Source organism: Ovis aries, chromosome 9, assembly GCF_016772045.2.
Source record: "Ovis aries strain OAR_USU_Benz2616 breed Rambouillet chromosome 9, ARS-UI_Ramb_v3.0, whole genome shotgun sequence".
Lineage (NCBI taxonomy): Eukaryota > Metazoa > Chordata > Mammalia > Artiodactyla > Bovidae > Ovis > Ovis aries.
This window is the reverse complement of record NC_056062.1, coordinates 1,576,527-1,597,393: the sequence shown is the minus strand read 5'-3', so window position 1 is coordinate 1,597,393 and position 20,867 is coordinate 1,576,527. Positions and strand designations below refer to the sequence as shown.

Sequence of the window (20,867 nt, the reverse complement as noted above, 5' to 3'; positions counted from 1 at the left end):
TACGGTTAGATGAGTCTTAAATATCATTCAGTGATCCCTTGTTACATACGAGGAAGCCAGTATGCAGAGGAATTATCCTGCTTGCAATGTGCATATCTAATATATTAAAATTTCCAAAATAAGGCTGTTTAGTCCCTTACCACTCCTTTTCAGTATTTGCCCAGATGTTTGTAATTTCTAGTTATACAGACTTAATATCAAGATAGTTTAACAAAAAATTGAACCAGGTTTTGAACGTTTATTTGATTGCTAATCATAAAAAAAATTAGTGTTCTTCTAAATGCTGAAATAAGAAAACAACTATATAACTCACTGATAGATCCTTTTTCAAGTTAAGATTAGCAGATTATTTTAAAGGTAATGCTATTTTACTGTGGCATTTATCTGCATTTCCCACTTCAATACATCAGTGGTTTTTGTTCACAATATTTAAATTTCAATTATGAACCCTCAGTTTTCCCCAAGGAAACTTGTGTAGATATCACTAGTAGCATTTCCATGAATTAGTTCTTCGTGTCATTGTTTCTACACTAGAGAGCATGTTTATTTCTTGTGCTTTGTATCAAATGCACAAACCTCGTCTTTGCCACTTTAATCCAGTAATTTCAAGACCTTCTATCAAGTAAACACTGGCAGCTTCTTAAATCTATTTTATTCAACATCTGCTAGATTCTTAAGCATGCATACTTGTAAAGTTTTATATACATATATGTAAAGTTATATATACACATATACATAGATGTGTGTCTGTAGATATACAAACACACACAACCACATTGAAAAAGAAAAAAAAATACACTTACTATATTTCAGACATCTTCCCAAATGAGTTTCTCTATTCACATATAAGGCTACCAGTTTTCTTTTCTTACAGCACTATCATTTATCTTTCCAAAACTTGTAAAATTGAAGAATACATTATGGAGGAAAAAGCCTACACTTTGCCTTTCTGGGGTGCTTTTCCAGTCCTCTTGTTCCATATATTCTTTTACTTTAGGAGTTACTAAATGTCCTGTTTTTTCCTGTCTTGTTCATTGGGCAAACAGGGGTAGATGGTCCCCCTCCCTAGATAGGAGACGACCTCCTAGCCCCAGGATTCAAATCCAGCATGCGTCTCCGGAGAATGACAGGTACTTCCTCCTCCCAGACAAGTGGCTTCCAGAGGCTGCCAGGCCATCAGGTGGAGGGTAGCCAGACCCGTGTGGTTACTGCACTTTTCTTTCAGGGGGCAGAGCCCAAGAGGTGGAGATTCCAAAACTGAAGGCGTCCACCTCTGATGAAGCACCTCAGAATATTTTCTGAAATGAAACTAGCATGCACAGGGCGTGGTTCAAACAAAGCAAGTTGGGTCCAGTGGGAGAATTGTCTTTTAATGAGCATTTATTTCAGGGTTTCAATTTTCTAGAAACATATTTAACTATTGCTTTTGTTTTCACTTGACTAAAATTCTCAGGTGCTTTAAGATATTTTAAAGACTATCACAGAGCCTGGGTTGGTTTTTTTTTTTTTCTGTCCTGATTGATGGTTTGATCTTCACCATCTTGTTTTGTAAATGATGAAGTTTAGGCTTTTAGATATATTCCCTGATTTAAAGTAGAATACCTGGTTCTTACTTGTTTGATGAATATTGTGTTTTTAAGCCAAATATTGTCAAGGGCTAGGGTCAGTCATCAAGGTAGGTTTTTGAAAATAACATCAGTGCTTTGCACCCACTCCGTGCTGTGATGTTGTAAGTGCCACGGTGTGTTTTTTCCTTGCTTTGTTTTTCTTCTGGGCTGTATTAAGACTTTGCCCATTCTCCTGTTTTGTGATTGTTGTTATACATAGAGCATATCTTTTCCCAACTGGCCGTGAAGGGCTACGGGCATTTTGGTTGTTTTACTTCGGGTGAAGCAGAAATTCAGTCAACACACTGGTAACATTTATTAAGCAGATAAACAGATCGAGTATCTCAGATATGGAGTCATGCCAGCACACAGGTTTTGATTAATTTATCTTTTAGTATGTGTGTATATAGTAAAGTAATTGTACCTTTAGTTAAGAGTGATATGATTTATTTTCTGTATCTGTAAATTGTCAAGATATCGTCAGGATTACAATTCGAAAGAAAAAGTAAACATCATCACTCAGAAAAAAATGAATAAGTCACCTTGCAAATGTTGGACCCCAAGATGATATTTATGGAGGCTTTTCAAATATGTTATTATGCTTAAATCTTTAAGACCTTAATATGACTCACATATTTGGAATTTAAATCTAATGTTTTCTACCGCTGTCTGATTTCTATTAGAAATAATATAAAATAATAATGTAAATTAAATTTTAAAATGTGCATCCACAGTGCTGCTCATCCATTCCACAAATATTGTGTGCGTATTTATGTGCACTGTTCTAATGGCTAGAATCACAGCAGTGTTTCAGAAAAACAGTGCCATGGACACCAAGGAGATACAATTTCCTTTTATTAAAGGCTGTTCTGGATTTCATTTTATATAATGACTGCTAGGGTATAAGACGATCAAGCATGAGGGTCTTTGTAATGAATATAAACATAAGTTTAACTGGGTTTAGAATGAGCAACATGGAAATCCAAATAATAATTTCAGTTCTTAACATATGTGAGATGAGGATTAGTTGAAAGTTAGTTGTCTTTTAACAACCTGAATTAACTATGACATTTGGTTTAATAGATTGTAGATATCATTGTAAAGGTAGATTTTAGCAGCAGAAATAGCCTTTTTAGATAAGATTATTAAATGAAACTCTTCCTAATAAGTAATAATTTATTCCTAATAAGTAATTCTGAGCATACATTTTACTTGTTATTATAATTTATTTGTAAGTAAGTTCTGGGTTCAACAAAGGGAAATACATTTTAAATGGCTTGATCCTATGATTTATTACTATATGGAACAGAATATTATTTATAGTATTTAAAATATACTTTTATTAAAATATGAGTAGCAAGTGCCCATAAAAATGAGAGAGAAATTACTGTATCAGTTGATGTAAAAAACAATCCATTGGTAACCCTAACAAACACTTAATGCTTGCTTTCCTTTTTATTTCTTATAAGCTTTATTTACTTATTTAGAAAAATTTGCTAGTGAAGTGAACATAGCATCAGATTTGGAGATAATGAATATTCATAAGAATTTGCCACCAGATAAATTTTGCACTAGGAAACGGGTAACTTAAAAAAAATATTCTAAAATCAGTTACAATTTATATTATCAGCCATTGGATGTCCTGCATGCTTGATTATTTTGAAAACAGCATAGTAATATAAGAGGTGAATATTTGATTAAGAGAGCTTGCTGGTGAGTTAGAAAGCGTTGATTTGTCATCTTATTCCACATAATGCGTGTACGCACACACACAATTTTTAGTGTACCATTTCTCCATAATTTAATTTCAACAGTAAGAAATATTGATGTCATTTCAAGTGCTACAATAGCTTTATTTGGAATTGACATGGAAACATGTTTATCTAGATCGAAAAATTTTCCTAGAAGTTGTAGGATTTTTTTAAAACAATGATGAGGAAAAAAATACGTAAATCTGTAACCTAGCTTTTTTTTTTACCTTAAAGTTTAGTGTACATTTTCTTGTAGTTTTATTACTAAAATATTAAACTTCTAATAATCACCTTTCCAGTAACAAAGCATTTCTTTGTAAATGACATTATTTTGATATATAAATAGTAGCTTTTATGAACCTGTGTATACATAATTCTCTTATAAAATTCAGAGCTACTTATGGCTGCATATTTAACCAAAATTTATGAATAGCAAGTTAGAAAAAATTTATTTTAATAGACCCCTGAGTCGTCAAGTTTCTGAATTCAGTGCTCATAGTTGAATCAGTCATCTTTAAATGTGAAAGGCAAGTATAAGTTGCTATCATTATTACTATCATCTAAATTACTTTTTGGTAAATGTTTTTTCAGTTCAGTTTTTTTCAGGAAGACACATAGATTCTTTGTAAATACATTAAAAATTGATAGTGACCATTCTAATAAATGTGAGTTGATAAACTATTTTCTTATTTAGTACATTTTAAGATGTATTTTAATGCTTCACTGTCTTGAAGGTACTGACTCTAATATTCTGATTTAAAATATTTTTGCATGCATGTACATATTTTTGTACATGATATTTTTAAGGATGTAGTTTATTGATGTGACTTTGATAAAATGGAAAATACTGAATGGAATAACACTATTTTTTTTGAGAGCTTAATTATTAGAAAACGTAAAGTATCCCACTGAGTTAAAGATTAATTCTTGAATTACTCTGCTGTTCTAGTTCTAAATTCTTTTCCAAGTAACCAGATTTCTATAGCTGCCCACACTTGCAACTTGGAAGCAGCTATTTGCCAAGGACTTTTTAACCAAAAATATCATGTGGTTCCTCTTATTCAAAGTGGATGGATCTTCTTTGTCCACTGAAAATATTTCTAGGATAAAGAAATCATCTACTTTTCCACTTCCAGAATTCATGATACTTTTGCAGTGTAGATGCAGAGATAATGTAGAACCACTCGTGAATTCAGTATATTTCTAGTCATTTCTGTTTGCTTCGTAACATTTATTATCTACGCTTTTCAAAAATGTCCTTTATTTAAAGGAATGAAATATACTCATATACTAAAGTCTTTTTAATGGCTGTAGTCAATACATAAATATCAATAATAAGCAAAAGGGTAAATGTATCTAAATTGTATGTGTCCATCTTTACTGCATATGAACATTGCTTAAGTAGATTCTTAACCTAAATTTAAGATTTTCTTCCCAAAATTATGAGGAAACAAGATGATGGAGATTTGCTTTTCACATCAGACCATCTGGAGAGTCAACCAGAATATATACAGGAATATTCTTATGACATCAGTGTTAATTATAATTAAAACATTATGTGGTAGAACTTATTATTCCCCAAAGCAGAACATATTATATTTTCATTTTATTAGCATGTTAATTTTGCACTTTAATAGAATTTTAGTATCTTTAGAAAAGTGGTGTTTATCAATGTCTTCACGGAATTGTTCTAATTGAGCCTAGTTATTGATGAGGAAAGGAAAGTATCACAAAGACAGATTTTTAACAATTGCCCTTCATTTTATTAGTACATTTTATGAATCTTCACACTTAATCTAATAGAGAATGATAATTGAAAATAGGACTTCCAGAAAATTAGCTTTAATCAGGAACACCCCCACTCTTTTGATTATTTGATTATTTTGATTATTTCTCTTGCTTCCACTTGCTCTTGCTTGTTATAATTGTTGTTATAACATATTTGAATAGACCTTTATAGCTTTTAAAGAACCTCAATTGTGCCCTAGGAACTGGGCACATAATCTTAGAGCTATAAGTTGTGGTTAAGAAAAAACAACAACAAACTGAGGATTTTCTGATTCTTGCATGCCTAAACCAAACAAACATTCTTTAAGAATAGTAAAAGATAATTAAAAATTTTAGTGTAGCAAAATGCATATTAAAACCCAAAATAGCTAAAACATGATGGAAATGCTATCACTGTTTTTACTTGATTTTGTTGAGGGATCCCTTCAATGAATTTCAAATCACTCAGAGTTGCTGGATGGCAGAGGGGTAGGATCGTGGGCCATGATAGCAGTGTCCTCACCAATTGACCATGGCTTGTATTTCCCTCAACTAGTCACTCAGCCTTCCTGGGACTCATTTCCCTTTCTATAGATTTAGGTAGGTATAGATGAATTAGCTGAATTCTGACATCCCTTCAGACCTAAACAGAATCCATGCTGCCTGGTTGCGTCATGATGAACATGCATTGGGCCAGTAGTGATAACTCTTCCTTATGCCTAAGGCAGTAAGCGGAATGGGTTTCTTATATATGATATTTTGTGTTATACTGATGATCAGAAAACAGTGTATGTCTAAATTGATTAAGCTGAATTGTATAATCCTAGTTAGATTTTTACTTGTTATAATCTTTTCGAGTCTTAAATTCCAGTAGCATAGTCAAAATACTACTTTTTAAACCACCTATTTATTCAACATATATTTAATGAGAAGCTACTATGTGCTGGGTGTTGATGTTACAGTATAACCCAGACACAGTACCTGCCGATAAGGAACTTAGGAAAGAATGGTGTAAGGTAGAAGGTATTTCTTTTCACTGTGATCCTTTTTATGATTCTGTGGCCAGTAGTTTCAGGAAAACAGTACATGAATATAAATTGATAGTTTTAACCCAGGTGGTGCTAATGGTAAAGAATCTGCCTTCCAATGAAGGAGATGTGGGTTCAATCCCTAGGTCGGGAAGATTCCCTGGAGTAGGAAATGGCAACCCATTCCAGTATTCTTGCTTGGGAAATTCCATGAACGGAGGAACCTCACAAGCTACAGTCCATGGGGTTGCAAAGAGTCAGACAAGACTGAGCAACTGGGCACAAGCACATTTACACATCACGAAACTATTCCAAGAAAAGTCTGTCTTTACAATGTACAGTACATTCAGAGAAAAGACAGTAGAATTTTCTATTTTCTTCTCTATTCTTGCTTTACACTGAATTATTACAGTTAAGTGTATGTCATTTTAACTTAACTCCAGGATTGTTTTAAGTGGTTAGAAAAATTATAAGGACATATCCTTTGTAGAAATCTTTAGAAGAATCTTTAATAAAGTAATTGTCTGTAGCATTTGAAGAGAAAAAAGTGGCATCCTTAAATAAAGGATTAAAAACAAAAGCAAAAACACAAGTTAGACACATGAACCTCTGTAGATTGTATATTCTTATAGATGAGTGAGTTTTTACTTTAGGGAAACAAATACATATTATTATCATTTGAAATAATACTTTTATAGCATTGATCTCTTGCTATTCTAAGTAATGCTAAAACTAAAATCCTTATTCTATGTCATACTACAAATACTAGAATACAAATAGTAATGTTGACATATTTAGAGTTAGCAAATCTGTGAGGTGACAGTATTTTTGCCACTTTGCAAATAGAAGAAACCTGAGGCACATAGCATTTGAGTAAATTGACTAACATCACCCAGCTAAAATCACTCTTGCATCATTCAGAAAGAGGGCGGGGAATAAACTCCGTTTGGCTCTAGGATCCGTGTTTTTAGCTACCACGATCCAGTGTCCTGTATGCCACAGAAGCAACATGTTCACAGATACTGAGATGATAGACTCAGTTTACGTCGTGGTTTGACATGCAAGGTCCATGTAAGAGCAACTGACTTCACCCTTGCAAGCCTCAGTCTCCTTCTTAAAAGGATGAAAGTGAAGTATGCCTTCGTTGGATTGGAGAGCTTAGATGAGAAAAGACAGCAAGTTCTTAGTAGATATTTGATATTGTTAATATCAGCGCTGTCGTCCTCAGTATCACCAGGTACTGTGATGATCAGTCTTACATGTGAGCCCACTAAATGTTAGAGATGAGAAGAGGAAGAGTTGAAATTGTACAGAGGAAATAAAATCTCCATTGAATTCGTAGCAATGACTAGGGATAGAAGAAAAGCAGAGAAGCTGTAAAGGATGCTCATCACCTTTTCACTGCAGGGATGTAGAAAGCTGGTACAAAAGCCTGCCAGGTGCTCTGGTCCTGCCCTTTGCACCCACATACCCTTCCAGAGCATCTTCCTTCAAACTGCAACCTGCTTTTATCTGAGACCCAGTCCCTCCGGCGTGTCTCTGAACTGTGTTTCCCTGGTTGACTTTTTCTTGTTATTCTCATTATTGATCTGACATGTTATACACTTTACTTGTTTGAGGGGTTCTTGTTTGTTGTTTGTCTTCTACCATAAAACACAAATTGTTTGAGGGCAGAAATTTTGTCTACTTTGTTCACAGACGTAGCCCAAGCAGCTAGAGCAGCATCTGGCATATAAACACAGTATTTGTTCAATGAATGAGAGAGTGAATGAATGAATGAAAACCCTCAGTGATTGTGAGTTTCAGGAACTGGCCTGAAACACTGTGTCTTCACTTGGCTCTCACGCTTCTCAGAGGGGACAAGGGACTCTGGTTCTCACGGTCCCAGGACACTCTTGGGACCAAACGTGTGTGTTAGTAATTCAGGCGTGTCTGACTCTTTGCGACCTCATGGACTGTAGCCCACCAGGCTTCTCTGTCCATGGAATTCTCTAGGCAAGAATACTGGAGTGGGTTGCCATTTCCTTCTCTGGGGGATCTTCCTGACCCAGGGATCAGAGCTGGGTCTCCCACATTGCAGGCAGATTCTTTACCATCTGAGCCACGAGAGAAGCTTGGGGCCAAGTATAAATTTCCCCAGATGATGGACCACATGTTGTTTAGAGCTCAGGCCCCTGGGTCCACAGACCTCTTTCCTCTGCCTTCCCTTCTGATCACTTCCTGCTCTGCACCTGCTACTTCCCTCTGCTCCAGGAGGAAACTTTTGTCTATCAGTGACTTTCCTCATTGACCACAGGCATGTGCTCAGGACTCCTCTGCTCTCTTGCACCCCTGGGCCTGACAGAACTGGACGTGTGCTGGACACTTAGAGCATCTGGCATTAATATATCAAAAGAACAGAGATGAGAGACTAGATCTTAAAGGTTCCCATCACAAGAAAATTTCTGACTTGAGTGATGATGGATATAGACCAGGCTTATTGGGGTGGTCATTATGTCACACATCTGAAACTAGTATAATGATATATGCCAATAACATCTCAAAAAAAAAAAAAAGGCAGAGTTTTCTCCTTAACATTTTTGGAAGGAAAGGATATCAGAAAAGAAAAATATATTGTAGGCAGCCAGTTATCTGAAGTGAGAGTCGTTCAGTTGTGTCCGACTCTTTGCAACCCCATGGACGGTAGCCCAACCAGGCTCCTCTGTCCGTGGAATTCTTCAGGCAAGAATACTGGAGAATTCTCTTCTCCAGAATAAACTTTATTGCTTTTATAGTTTCTCTCTGTTTTTTTTTTCAAATAAGTGAGCTTCTTGACCACAGTATTTCTTATTTATTTCAAATATATTGTAGTCCAGACACATTTTAGGATGACTAGATGTATGTAAGCTGCCTTGGGGAGGTCAGTTGTATGTATAAGCATTATTTCTGTGGGAAATTCATTTCAAGTTTCAAATGTTCAATATACATAAGTATTTTTAGAATATAGAGTAAATTGTAAACTTTATTAGTTCTTTGGTTTGCAATGGATGATTAGCTTTTTAAAATACTACACAAATACAAAAGTATATGATAATTTTAAAAATAATTTGAATAGTTGATTTTTAAATAGTTTTCTTTATGTCAAACACATTTCCCTAGAGCATATTTTTGGAGGGGAAAAAAAGCGACGGAAAACATCTTTGTAGCACCAGGTCAGAGACTTTCAGGGCGGAGAGTACTTCCCCCATGTGTGGTCTTTCAGCGCCTAAACCACGGCTGTCCTCATGTTTCTTGTCACTGCGTTTCACCATTGAGTTTGTCTCCACCTCAGTTGCCAGCAGGAGTCTCCTTGACATCAGGACTGTAGACTTTCTGGTCTACACTGGTGGGGTGTCACCTTCTGTGCCTCCTGGTGGGAAATTGTGGTTTCTGCACAACACCAGTTCTCATTTTTGTTTTATTTTAAGAAAGTATGGATTGACAAAACCATTTAGGTAAAATAGTTGCCATTTTCCATGTCAGTTGCTTTTTATCATTGTACAAGATGACCAGATAACTGTAGCGTGATTCATCATATATTTTGTGTTTCTTTAACATTTCATTCCACAGGCACTCCAGAAAGTCTGAAAGATCTAGCCTCCAAAGCCAGACTAGGAAAGGCACTGCCTCTGATGCAGAAAGGTAGGCTTGGTGTTGTGCTGTGCAGCATCTTCTGTTTCAATAAGATGTTCTGGGGCACCTCCTGTCTCATTTTACAAGATTGGTGTTTAAACACAATTGCGATGCTTAGAGAGACATTCCTGTTGAGAAATCTCCCACATGGGGATAGCCTCATTCAAAAAATTAGAGATGGATAGTTTGAAGGCAACCCCTAAGTCTTAGGGCTTAAGAAAAATCCCATGCATTTCTCTTAGTGATCATTCTGATCACTAAAAAACGATTAAATGCAGTGTAGTCCTATATACATATTAAGACATTAATATTTTATTTCTGAGATGATTGAAATGTTACTAATGAATATGTTACCTGAAATATGCAAGTATTTTGAGTGTCTATTATTTATCCAAATGATGCCGTCTTCTTTAAAATCTGTTCTACAAACGCATAATCTGAGTCTACTCATAACTACAACTTAAGATACTCGCTAAATTAATGTAGAAATTAAGTGATTTCTTGTATTTTGTTTGCAATTTTTATAAAATTTTAAAGTGCTTTTAGGTTCAAGATACCGACAGAATTTTTGCAGAGCTGTGAAAAAGAAACCCCGAAAATCCAATTAAGATATATCCACTCATCCCATCAGTGTTGAGAATGGGCAGGCTGATATAGATGTTTAAGTGGATACACGCATTCAGGTGTCACAGCTGCCACAGAGGTGACACGAGGCATAGTGAGAAAACGAGAAAAAGAGAGGCTGCAGGTGAGATTAGGTGAACTAGTCGAGGTGTATAAAAATCGGTGTCAAGAGGAGCATGTTCTATGAGAAAGGAAAAGCATGTGAAAACACTGAGAACTGAAATACCCTCTTGAGTTTGTGGAACTCATGCTTACTGGGGACGATTCAGGAGATGGGAGAGAGGTTGAAAACAAAACAGGAGAAATTCTTAGAGACTGCTATAAATGACCTCACACGCTGTGGTATAGAATTTTAACTTCTACCTTATTACTCCTTGAGCCATGGTAGGTCCTGCTACATGATTGATCTTTGTCCCAAAGTTGTAGATCACTGGAACAACACTCTGGAAAGTGGATTGAAAGACCCAGGGGTAGATGGGAAACACAAGCAAGGCTGTCACAAGAAGGAAACTTGGTGGACAGGGAAACTGCAAGTCAGTGATCCATGCAGTCAACAAATATGTGCCAAGCTGTGTGTCCAATTCAAGGAATAAAATAGCAAGCAACAGAAAAAGGAAAGCTTTCCAGAGGATAATACCTCTTAGATGAGGTTAGAAAAATGAGTAGGTACTAGTCACATCAAGCATTGTGGGTGAAGAGGAGGTTGAATTGGTATTTGGCTAATGATCTATGGAGATAGGGACGATGTAGGCAACTTAACTTACAATGGAGCAAGCATCCCAGGAGCCAAAAAATGTGCTGAGTAGAAATTCAGTTTTGCAGAGACATTAAATAAATAGATACAGAGCCATCTTATAGAGATAGAAATAGATAGATAGATAAATACATACCTACATAGATGGACAGGTAGATAAAATAAACCAATAGTGTTGATAGTGTTGGTTTAGCTGCTAAGTCGTGTCTGATTCTTTGTGATCCCGGGGACTGTAGTTGGTCAGGCTTCTCTGTCCCTGGGATTTCCGAGGCAAGAATACTGGAGTGGGTTGCATTTTCTTCTCCAGGAGACCTTCTCAACCCAGAGATTGAACTGTCATCTTCTGCATTGCAGGTGAATTCTTTACCACTAAGCCACCAGGGGGACCCTCAATAGATACGTACGCACATAAAAACACAGATGGATAGAGAAATAGATATATAGATGAACAGACAGATAAACAGATAAAGACAGAAAGATTGCCTGAAGAACTATGGGTGGAGGTTTGTAACATTGTACAGGAGGTGGTGACCAAACCATGTCAAAGAAAAAGAAATGGAAAAAGGCAAAGTGGTTGTCTGAGGAGGCCATACAAATATCTGAGAAAAAAAGAGAAGTAAAAGGCAAAGGCGAAAGGGAAAGATATACCCAACTGAATGCAAAGTTGCAGAGAATCCAAGGAGAGAAAAGGAAGCCTTCTTAAGTGAACAATGCAAGAAAAGAGGAAAACAGTAGAGTGGGAAAGACTAGAAATCACTTCAAGAATATCGGAGATACTAAGGGAACATTTCATGCAAAGATGGGCACAATAAAGGACAGAAATGGCAAGGACCTAACAGAAGCAGAAGAGATTAAGAAGAGGTGGCAGGAATACACAGAGAAATTATACAAATAAGGTCTTAATGACCCAGATAACCACAAAGGTGTGGTCACTCACCTAGAGCCAGATGTCGTGGAGTGTGAAGTCAAGTGGGCTGGAGGAAGAATTACCATGAACAAAGTTAGTGGATGTGACGGAATTCCAGCTGACCTATTTAAAATCCTAAAAGATGATGCTGTTAAAGTGCTGCACTCAATATGTCAGCAAATTTGGAAAGCTCGGCAGTGGCCATAGGACTGGAGAAGGTCAGTTTTCTTTCCAAATCCAAAGAAAGGCAGTGTCAAATAACGTTTAAACTACCATACAGTTGCAGTCATTTCACATGCTAGCAAGATAATCCTCAAAATCCTTCAAGCTAGGCTTCAGGAGTATGTGAACTTCCAGATGTATAAGCTGGATTTAGAAATGGCAGAGGAACCAGAGATAAAATTGTCAACATCCATTGGATCATAGAAAAAGCAAGGGAATCCCCCCACAAAAACGTCTGCTTCTGTCTCATTGACTGCACCAAAGCCTTTAACTGTCTTGATCACAACAATCTGTGGAAAATTCTTCAAGAGATGGGAATACCAGACCACCCACCATACCTGCCTCCAGAGAAACCTGTATGCAGATAATGAAGCAACAGTTAGGACCAAATGTGGAACAACAGACTGGTTCCAAATTGGGAAAGGAGTACGTTAAGGCTATAGTCACCCTGCTTATTTAACTTTTATGCAGAGTACATCGTGTAAAATGCAGGGATGGATGAATCACAAACTGGATTCAAGATTTCTGGGAGAAATATCAACAGCCACAAATATGCTGATGATACCGCTTTAGTGGCAGAAAATGAAGAGGAATAAAAGAGCCTCTTGATGAGAGTGAAAGAGGAGAGTGAAAAAGCTGGCTTAAAACTCACCATTCAAGAAATGAAGATCACGGCATCCGGTCCCATCACTTCATGGCAAATAGATGGGGAAACAGTGGAAACACTGACAGATTTTATTTTCTTGGGCTCCAAGAATGACTGCAGATGGTGAGTGCATCCATGAAATTAAAAGATGCTTGCTCCTTGGAAGACAAGCTATGACAGATCTAGACAGCGTATTGAAAAGCAGATATCACTTTGCAAAAAGGTTCACATGTGGATGTTAGAGTTTAACCATAGAGAAGGCTTAGTGCTGAAGAATTGATGCTTTTGAATTGTGGTGCTAGAAAATACTCTTGAGAGTCCCTTGGACTGTCAGGAGTTCAAACAAGTCAATCCTAAAGGAAATCAACCCTGAATATTCATTGGAAGGACTGATGATGAAGCTCACTTTACACAATTTAAAGTGAATTTTCCACTTTTTCTCCTCCCCCCAAAACTCTAGAAGATACTTTCTGTAGGCAACTTTGAAATTTCAGACTCAGAACTTACATAGAGCACAGCAGCAGCAAGTGAGTCCATCAGGATAATTCAGAAGGGATTGTTTTCCATTACAGAATTCATAATGGCCTAGTAGAAACCAAGATTTCCTGAAAAAGTGAGTGTTTTTCACTCAATACGTTGTTGGTCAATGCTTTGGCCACCTGATGAGAATAACTGGCTCACTCACTGGGAAAGATCCTGATGCTAGGAAATATTGAGGGCAGGAGGAGAAGGGGGGCACAGAGGGTGAGATGCTTGAATGGCATCACCGACACAATGAACATGAGTTTGAGTGAACTCAGGAGGATAGTGAGGGACAGGGAAGCCTGGAGTGCTGCAGTCTATGAGGTCACAAAGAGTTGGACACGACTTAGGGACTGAGAAACAGCAACATGCATACACATATACATGCACACAAGCATGTATCTATACATATGTGGACAGACAGAGAAATGATACATGGCTAGCTAGCTAGCTAGATGATAGATGAGAAGAAGGTAATGAAGACACTGATTGTGTGACTGTTTGCATTTTCCTTATTCTCAATAAATCTAATTATAATACAGTCTCTTTACCAGGTTGTAAATTACTTCAGTTCCTCCCATTTATTTTCACAAGATTAAAAATTTTCCTCAAGTTACATATGTATTATATTCCATTGAGGCCTCTTTAATTCATTTAACAATTACTAGTTAAATGTCTACCATGTGCCATTTTCCCGAATCAATGAACAAGGGTTTTTGACAGTAAGATACGGTTTTACAAAATGTTAGATGATTCTAGAGTCAACTGAACGTGTTTCTCTCCAGATGAGGGATATTTGAGCATCGTGCCTGGCAACACTGAACACGTGTGTTGTTGTTGTTAGTCACACAGTCGTGTCCAACTCTTTGCAACCCATGGACTGTAGCCCACCAGGCTCCTCCGTCCATGTAATTCTCCAGGCAAGAATACTGGAGTGGGTTGCCATTTCTTTCTCCAGGGGATCTTCCTAACCCAGGGATTGAACCTGGGTGTCCTGCACTGCAGGCAGATTCTTTACATTCTGAGCCACCACAGGTGTGTGGATAATCACATATCTTCCCTCCAGTAAGAAGAGAAGGGATTCCATGCCCCCTAGTCTCAAATGTTTGCCTAAGGGCCGTATTCATATTACTCTTTCCATTACTTATTTTGCTTGTAGGTTTCATGTAGAAAACTCAGGCCTGTTAGGTATTTAAATTTGTTTGATTATAATTAAAGCTCTTCACTGATTTTTATTAGAGTGTAAGTCACATGCTTAGCTTTCAAGGGAATTGATGAATAGCTCCTTACAATAGAAGAATTGGCCTGGATTTTCTAGGTTTACATTAGCACTCATTTCTTTTGAAGATACCTTCTAAGTTGATGTTCAGCTACAGGTGAGCGAGGCCACAGCTTGAATGCTCTGGACACTGTTTCTTGGCCTCAGGAATTGACGGCTCCCCAGAGGAGCCCCAGCACACTGACCCATCTTGGCCTCGGGCAGAATTTGCTGTGTGATGATCATAACTTTTAAGGCCTTGTGTTGGCCTCCAAAAAGTAACCTTTTCAGGAACAGCTGTGTAAGAAAATGTTTTGAAAGCTATGATAACCATTTCTAGATAGAAGAAAGGCAGACCATGCCTAACCATTGAGGTAGAGCTTCAGCCCCTCTGAGGAAGCTCATAGTAAATAAACGTGTATCTTTTCACCCCTATGTGTGTTGAGCTTTGCGGACTGTTAGCACTGCTGCTCGTCCTGCTCTGGGGACTTTTCTTCTTGTGGAACCTGCTTTCTGAATCCTGGCTGGGGGATGTTTGGCCAGGATTGGTATTTAGAACTGCGTGCGCATTCGTTTCACGCTGTGCTGGTGCTCCTGAAAAAAGGCAGTCACCACGGGAGGAACCATGGTGACCTTAAGTACCTCATGTATGTCCTTCAACAAGTAATTTTTAAGAAAGGACTCTCTTTTTAAGCAGCAATAGAAGCAATTTACTGCAAGCCTCCTTGCAGCAACAGAAATGTCTAACAAGCTAAGATTTTGGTGGGGAAATGTTAACTTTCTTTCAGGAACACTAGTCTTAGGTGAAGAGAGTAGGCAGGGGATGAACTCAGCAGTAAATATTTAGAAACTGGTTTGGAGACGGTGAACTGGAGTTGTAGTTAGATTGGATTCATATTTTGTTCTAGAACCCTCACTATTTTTATTTCAATAGTATGTTATGTGTAGACATATGAAGTAGAGTTGATGTCCATTAAATACCATTTTCCATATATGTTGTTCCTATAAACTCTCAAAATACGATTCTATTAAATCTTGTCAAACAATCTGTTACTGGATATGCATTTATGTTTTGTTCTGCAAGATGAACAATACACCCAGGAATGTGATATTACCATATTTCATCTCATGATAATAGAAGCCAGTCCTGTCTCAAAGGCAGAACAGAGAACAGTGTCTGCGCTTCGTATACTCCGTGGGTCCTGCCTTTATCAAGCTAGTTATTCGTCTTTTTGCCATTCACGCTACGAGCCCCCAGTTTTCCCATCTATAACATAGTAATGAAAATACTTTGAAGAGCTGTTGTGAGAATGCAAAAAAGGACACGTGTATATATGTGATATGTACGCCACAGCAATGTACACAGACAGACACGCTAGAGCCTGGCATGTGTAGACAGCGCCATGTGGATGCCCAGTGAGGAACACTTGCTCCCATCACCCTCCTTCTCCATCATTCACTCCCTGTCCATCCTGTGTCCTGCTCCTTGCTGGTCTCTTTCCCTCAGATACCTTTACTTTCTCAGCACATCCCATTTCATGGAAAAGTCTGGATTTCCTCCCATCTCACTCCCGGACCTCAGAATTTCCTGATTCACCCTCCTTCCTCTCCTCTGAAACAAACTCCCCTTGGCTCCACCGTCTCTTTCTCCAAAGCCTGGCCCGTCTCTCTCTAGCCCTTGCCTTGTCACTCCTCTCTGCCCCGCTCCTGTGATCCAGCCTCGTTTATCCTCAGGCGGAACGGTTTCCACGCCTCCTCGGAGTCTGTGCTTCCATACTAGTTATAGATGGGCGGGTAGCAGAAGCTGTTTTGTTCCTGAGGGACTTGTGATTGGTTTCAAAGGAAAAGCAGCCCTGGTGCTGAGCAATTAACCCCCAACAGGGCACACTATCCTTGGGCCCTGAAAGCTCGTGGCTTGGGAGGATCTGTGTAACATTCATCGAGAAATGAATTTGTACCTATTTGCCCCTGAAATTGCTTTTCTATATTTATACAAAATAAGTGGCAAATTAAATAGATAGATAGATACTTGACTGTGTCTCAAGGCATGGGAGCTCTTAGTTCCCCAACCAGGAACTGAAACCATGCCTCCTTCAGTGGGAATGCAAAGCCTTCACCACTGGACCACCAGCGAACTGTGCTTTTTATATCTTTGTCATTTACTTTGGGGCCGTATAGACTCATCTAATTTATTCACGTTTCAGGTTGCATTTAGGAAGTTCTTTTATGAATTGCATTAAGAAATGAAGCAAGATTTTAGTGAAATTGCAAGATCTGTGAAATTTGTCTTGACTGGGGTAAAAACTATATTATTAAACTTTCAAACCACAGTAGAGTGTATTTTGTACAAGGGAGTGTTGAAGTTTATTCTCATGATAATGACTTTTAAAGAATAATAGATAAAAACTCATTATTTATCATTCAAAAGGACTTGATCATACCTTGATCCTTCCCATATAAGTTAACTATGTAGAGCTGAGATCATGTGAGTGAATGAACAGTTTTGACACATGATGCCAGGGCTTTCTTCCATTAACTCAGAACTCAAAATGACTGTCCATGTTTCTGGATATGCCTTAGGGTTTGATGCAGCATTAATCCAGAGCTCAAAAAAGTTAAATGCACATTAGATACCTAAGCTGTACCTTTTTATGCTGTAAAATCTGACATTTTCCCATTTTATTGTTTGAAAATAGAGGATATACCCTGAATCAATATAATCATGGCTGCAAAAGACATTCTACTTAAGAGAAATATTGTCAATCCAAATGAAAGTTGAATAAAGCACTTGGTAACTAATGTGTCACTACTTCCTGTAGTGATCAGTATGGATTCTTGACTCACCACTTTAAATTATTTAATTGAATATTACAGCATTGTTTTCAAGAGGATGAAGTGTTATTTCTTGGCTTCTGTGACTATGAAAAATAATACAGATTAGGTATTTTAAATGTGCACTTTATTTAAAATGCAAAAGATGATAAAGCAAAAATGTGTATGTTTTTAAAGAAGCATATATATAATATATACACACATCTATTCACATGTAAACAGTTTTAAATTCTTAATCCTTAATTTAGAAATTGGCTTCATAATAATTTTGAACACTATATTAAAACAGCTGTCAATATATGGACAAATATCCTTTCTGATACTTTTATGCATTAGAGGATGTATTTTTATCCATATATCAGCCACTTGCATTTAGCTCAAAAGCAAAGCATTCTCTACCTTTTATCATTTTAATTTGTTGATCTATTTAAATTAACCTCAGAAGACAGCTTCCCTTTGCTGTTTGGTAGGAACTTCCTATTGCAGAGTACAATTAGGAACATTGTGAATGCGCAGTGTATGGCTCCTTTGTGAAGGCAAGTGCTTCAAGTGCCCCCGGGTTCATTGTTCTGATGGTGCTCCCTCGTGCAGCCCCAATCTCTTTACTGAGTTCTTGGTCTCTGAGCTGCTGTGTTCCAGACACCAGAGATCAGCTCAGTAAGACACAAGAGTCCGAAGTCTCGGCCCTGTGGGCTTGCAGGCTTGTCTCCTTGGAGGAACCCAGATGGGTCCTCTCAGGACCACTGGGCGTGCACGCTCCCGATAACGCGGCGGTTTGATGTGAAGTCCCGTTCAGTAACATTGTGATGGGTTTGCTCCTGGGTGTTAAAAATCACTGTCTTGTACGAGTAACCAGGTTTTCCTTGGACAGATATGCTGGTATCGAAGTGAATGTGATCTGCTGACTGAAGATCTTTTCTGACCCTAATGTTTTAGGGTTCTCCCACCATGTCTTTCTAGAAGGGGATACGCAGCCGCGAGAGCGACTGATCAGCCAGTCCTTAGGGGGAAACATCCCGCTCGCTCCCGCTCGAGCGAGCACCCTAGTGTCAGAACACTGTCTATGCACCACCTTGCCCCCGGAGGCTCCGCGCCACCTTCTCCGCTCCTGACAAGGTCGCTGTTCAGTGTCTGCCTCCAGGTGTCGCTGTGGTGTTGTGCCTTCCTGAGCTCTCGACACTGTCACTCATTACGGCACCATAGCTCTTGATCCTTTCTTTGTGACACTTAAACCCCTCCACATCCACCCTTGCCTGCATCTGCCTTCACTGTGCTGGTGACCTTCTCTTCTACACTTCCTGCCAACTAGCCATCAGTGAAAACTAAACTTGCCTGTGTTACGTCCTTCCATCTGTTTGTGGCATATTCATAAATACTTTTTTTTTTAAAATTATGTGAAATTCTTGATAAGAAATTGCCTGGAATTAAATGTATATTTGCTTTAAAATGTATAAGAGGAATTAGAAGAAAAAAGTCTTTCATCTTTTTTTACAAAATTCTGAGAGTGCTTTAAAGTTCTTTAGTATTGAAAAAAAAAAAAGTTTGAATAACAGCAGATAGAGGTCAGCTTACTCCAGTACAATAGTAATGTATCTGCACGCTTCTTAAATTTATATTTGTAATCTTGATCTGTTCCCCAGTATATTTCATAGTATGTGCCCCAGGTTCTTTTTATACATATCTTTTCAGACTTTTCCTATTTAAAAATAAATTGCAAGTGGATGGTAGCTTATGAAAGTCTGTAGCTATAACTACTCTCGTCACTTATATGGATTTATTTGTAGCAGTCTAGCAGCCTTTCTTAAATAATTGACACACGTTGTTAAGATTCAGAGGCTGTGAGTAGATACATTCCGTCCAGTACTACTGAAAATGGATACCTGAACAGCAAGTCACAGCTTCATACACAGTTATGAAAAGAAGTGTGTTCAGTTCTGCCCTGTTCAGGAATTCATCCTGCAGCGCTGTCTGTGGCGGAAATCTTCCTTTCTCTTTTAGCCCCTTTTTGGTCGTAGTTATTTTATGCACATCATGTAAGATAATTCGATTTTACTTTGAAAGGCCCACGTAGGGGTTTTATGTCTCTTTTAATAGTAGCAGGAAGAAGTAAGGGATTTTTGCTGCGCCCTCCGGGGTTTCATCGTGTGATTTGTCCCTCTCTGTCTCCCCCCGCAGGACGCACCGGCAGGTGAGCCCCACCCGGTCCCCGCCCACGGACGCCGCCTTCAGCAGCCGCCGGGGCAGGCAGCTCCCGCAGGTGCCCGTGCGAAGCGGCAGCATAGAACAAGGTATCCACAGAGGGAGCCTGGCCAAAAGCCTGGGTTCGAGAGACCCCTCTTTATATATGCCTTCTGTTAACAGAATCATATTCTGGTTGCATGTAGTCTGATCAATCCTAAGAACTCAAGTTACCTAGAGCTTTATTCTCAGCACCTGGTTATAACAATTGGTGCCTCTGTGCTGTTTTTGCTGAGTGAGTGAATGAATAAATTTTAGATGGTCAGTTAAAAGAAAAAAACAAGCCCTTAGAGATATTTCTTCCAACGGTACCAAGGGAAAAATAAAACAAAACTTTAAAGACCTCAGTACAACAGTATTTTTGGTGTTAAAGGAAGACTTATTTAACCTTATTTTAAAAATATTTTTAAATGAAACAATCATATTGAAGGCTTTGCTAGTGTGTTTTCATTTTAACTTACTTGCAATATCTCGTATTTTTCATATGTCTGATGATTAAAAACTGACTTAGAAAACACATTATAGTGTCTTTAAACACTTAACGTCACTTAAATTTCTCTTATTTTAAGCATATACCCATTGTTTTTATCTTCTAGATAGAGAGGGGGTGGGAGTGGGGGATATATTTTCCTGGAAATTAAATTCACTAAGCTACCTGGCCGAGAGTTAAACACAGTTGAAAGAGTCAGATTTCTTCATATGACTCAAAGTACCTTCCCATTTCTCAGTAAGTGAAATGGTATGTTATCAGTAAATGTTATCATAAATTTCTTAAACTAGTGAAATAATGTTTAATTTGGGGTTGTAATGTGAATACAGTGGACATATATTTAAAACATGTATTAAAAATCTTCATCCCTGTGAAACAACTGAAAGGTTAACATTTTGAATATTTTTTTCAACAGTGTTGGTTGTTGCTGATGTAAAATTTGTATATTTCCTTCTATATCGCTGAATATGTGTTCTACTCACTCAAAGCACTTTACTGAATGTATCGTTGAAATATGAGTGGTCAAAGAAGATAAATATGTTTTTGCAAAGACTGATATGACAGAGTTTG

At 37.9% G+C, this 20,867-nt stretch overlaps 1 protein-coding gene across 43 annotated transcripts in view; it reads left to right on the top strand.

The window, feature by feature from the left end:
• The window catches only part of RIMS1 (regulating synaptic membrane exocytosis 1), a 599,063-nt gene that overhangs the window by 449,842 nt on the left and 128,354 nt on the right, over window positions 1-20,867 (top strand). For 23 of the 43 annotated variants that reach the window (XM_060393556.1, XM_060393561.1, XM_060393554.1 and 20 more), the window contains 2 exons: window positions 9,742-9,813; window positions 19,745-19,857. In XM_060393556.1, coding sequence (XP_060249539.1) covers window positions 9,742-9,813; window positions 19,745-19,857 — 185 coding nt within the window. Of the gene's footprint in view, window positions 1-1,046; window positions 1,131-9,741; window positions 9,814-18,505; window positions 18,686-19,744; window positions 19,858-20,867 lie in introns of all 43 variants that reach the window. The other 20 variants (XM_060393571.1, XM_060393568.1, XM_027972779.3 and 17 more) reach the window with 3 other exon arrangements.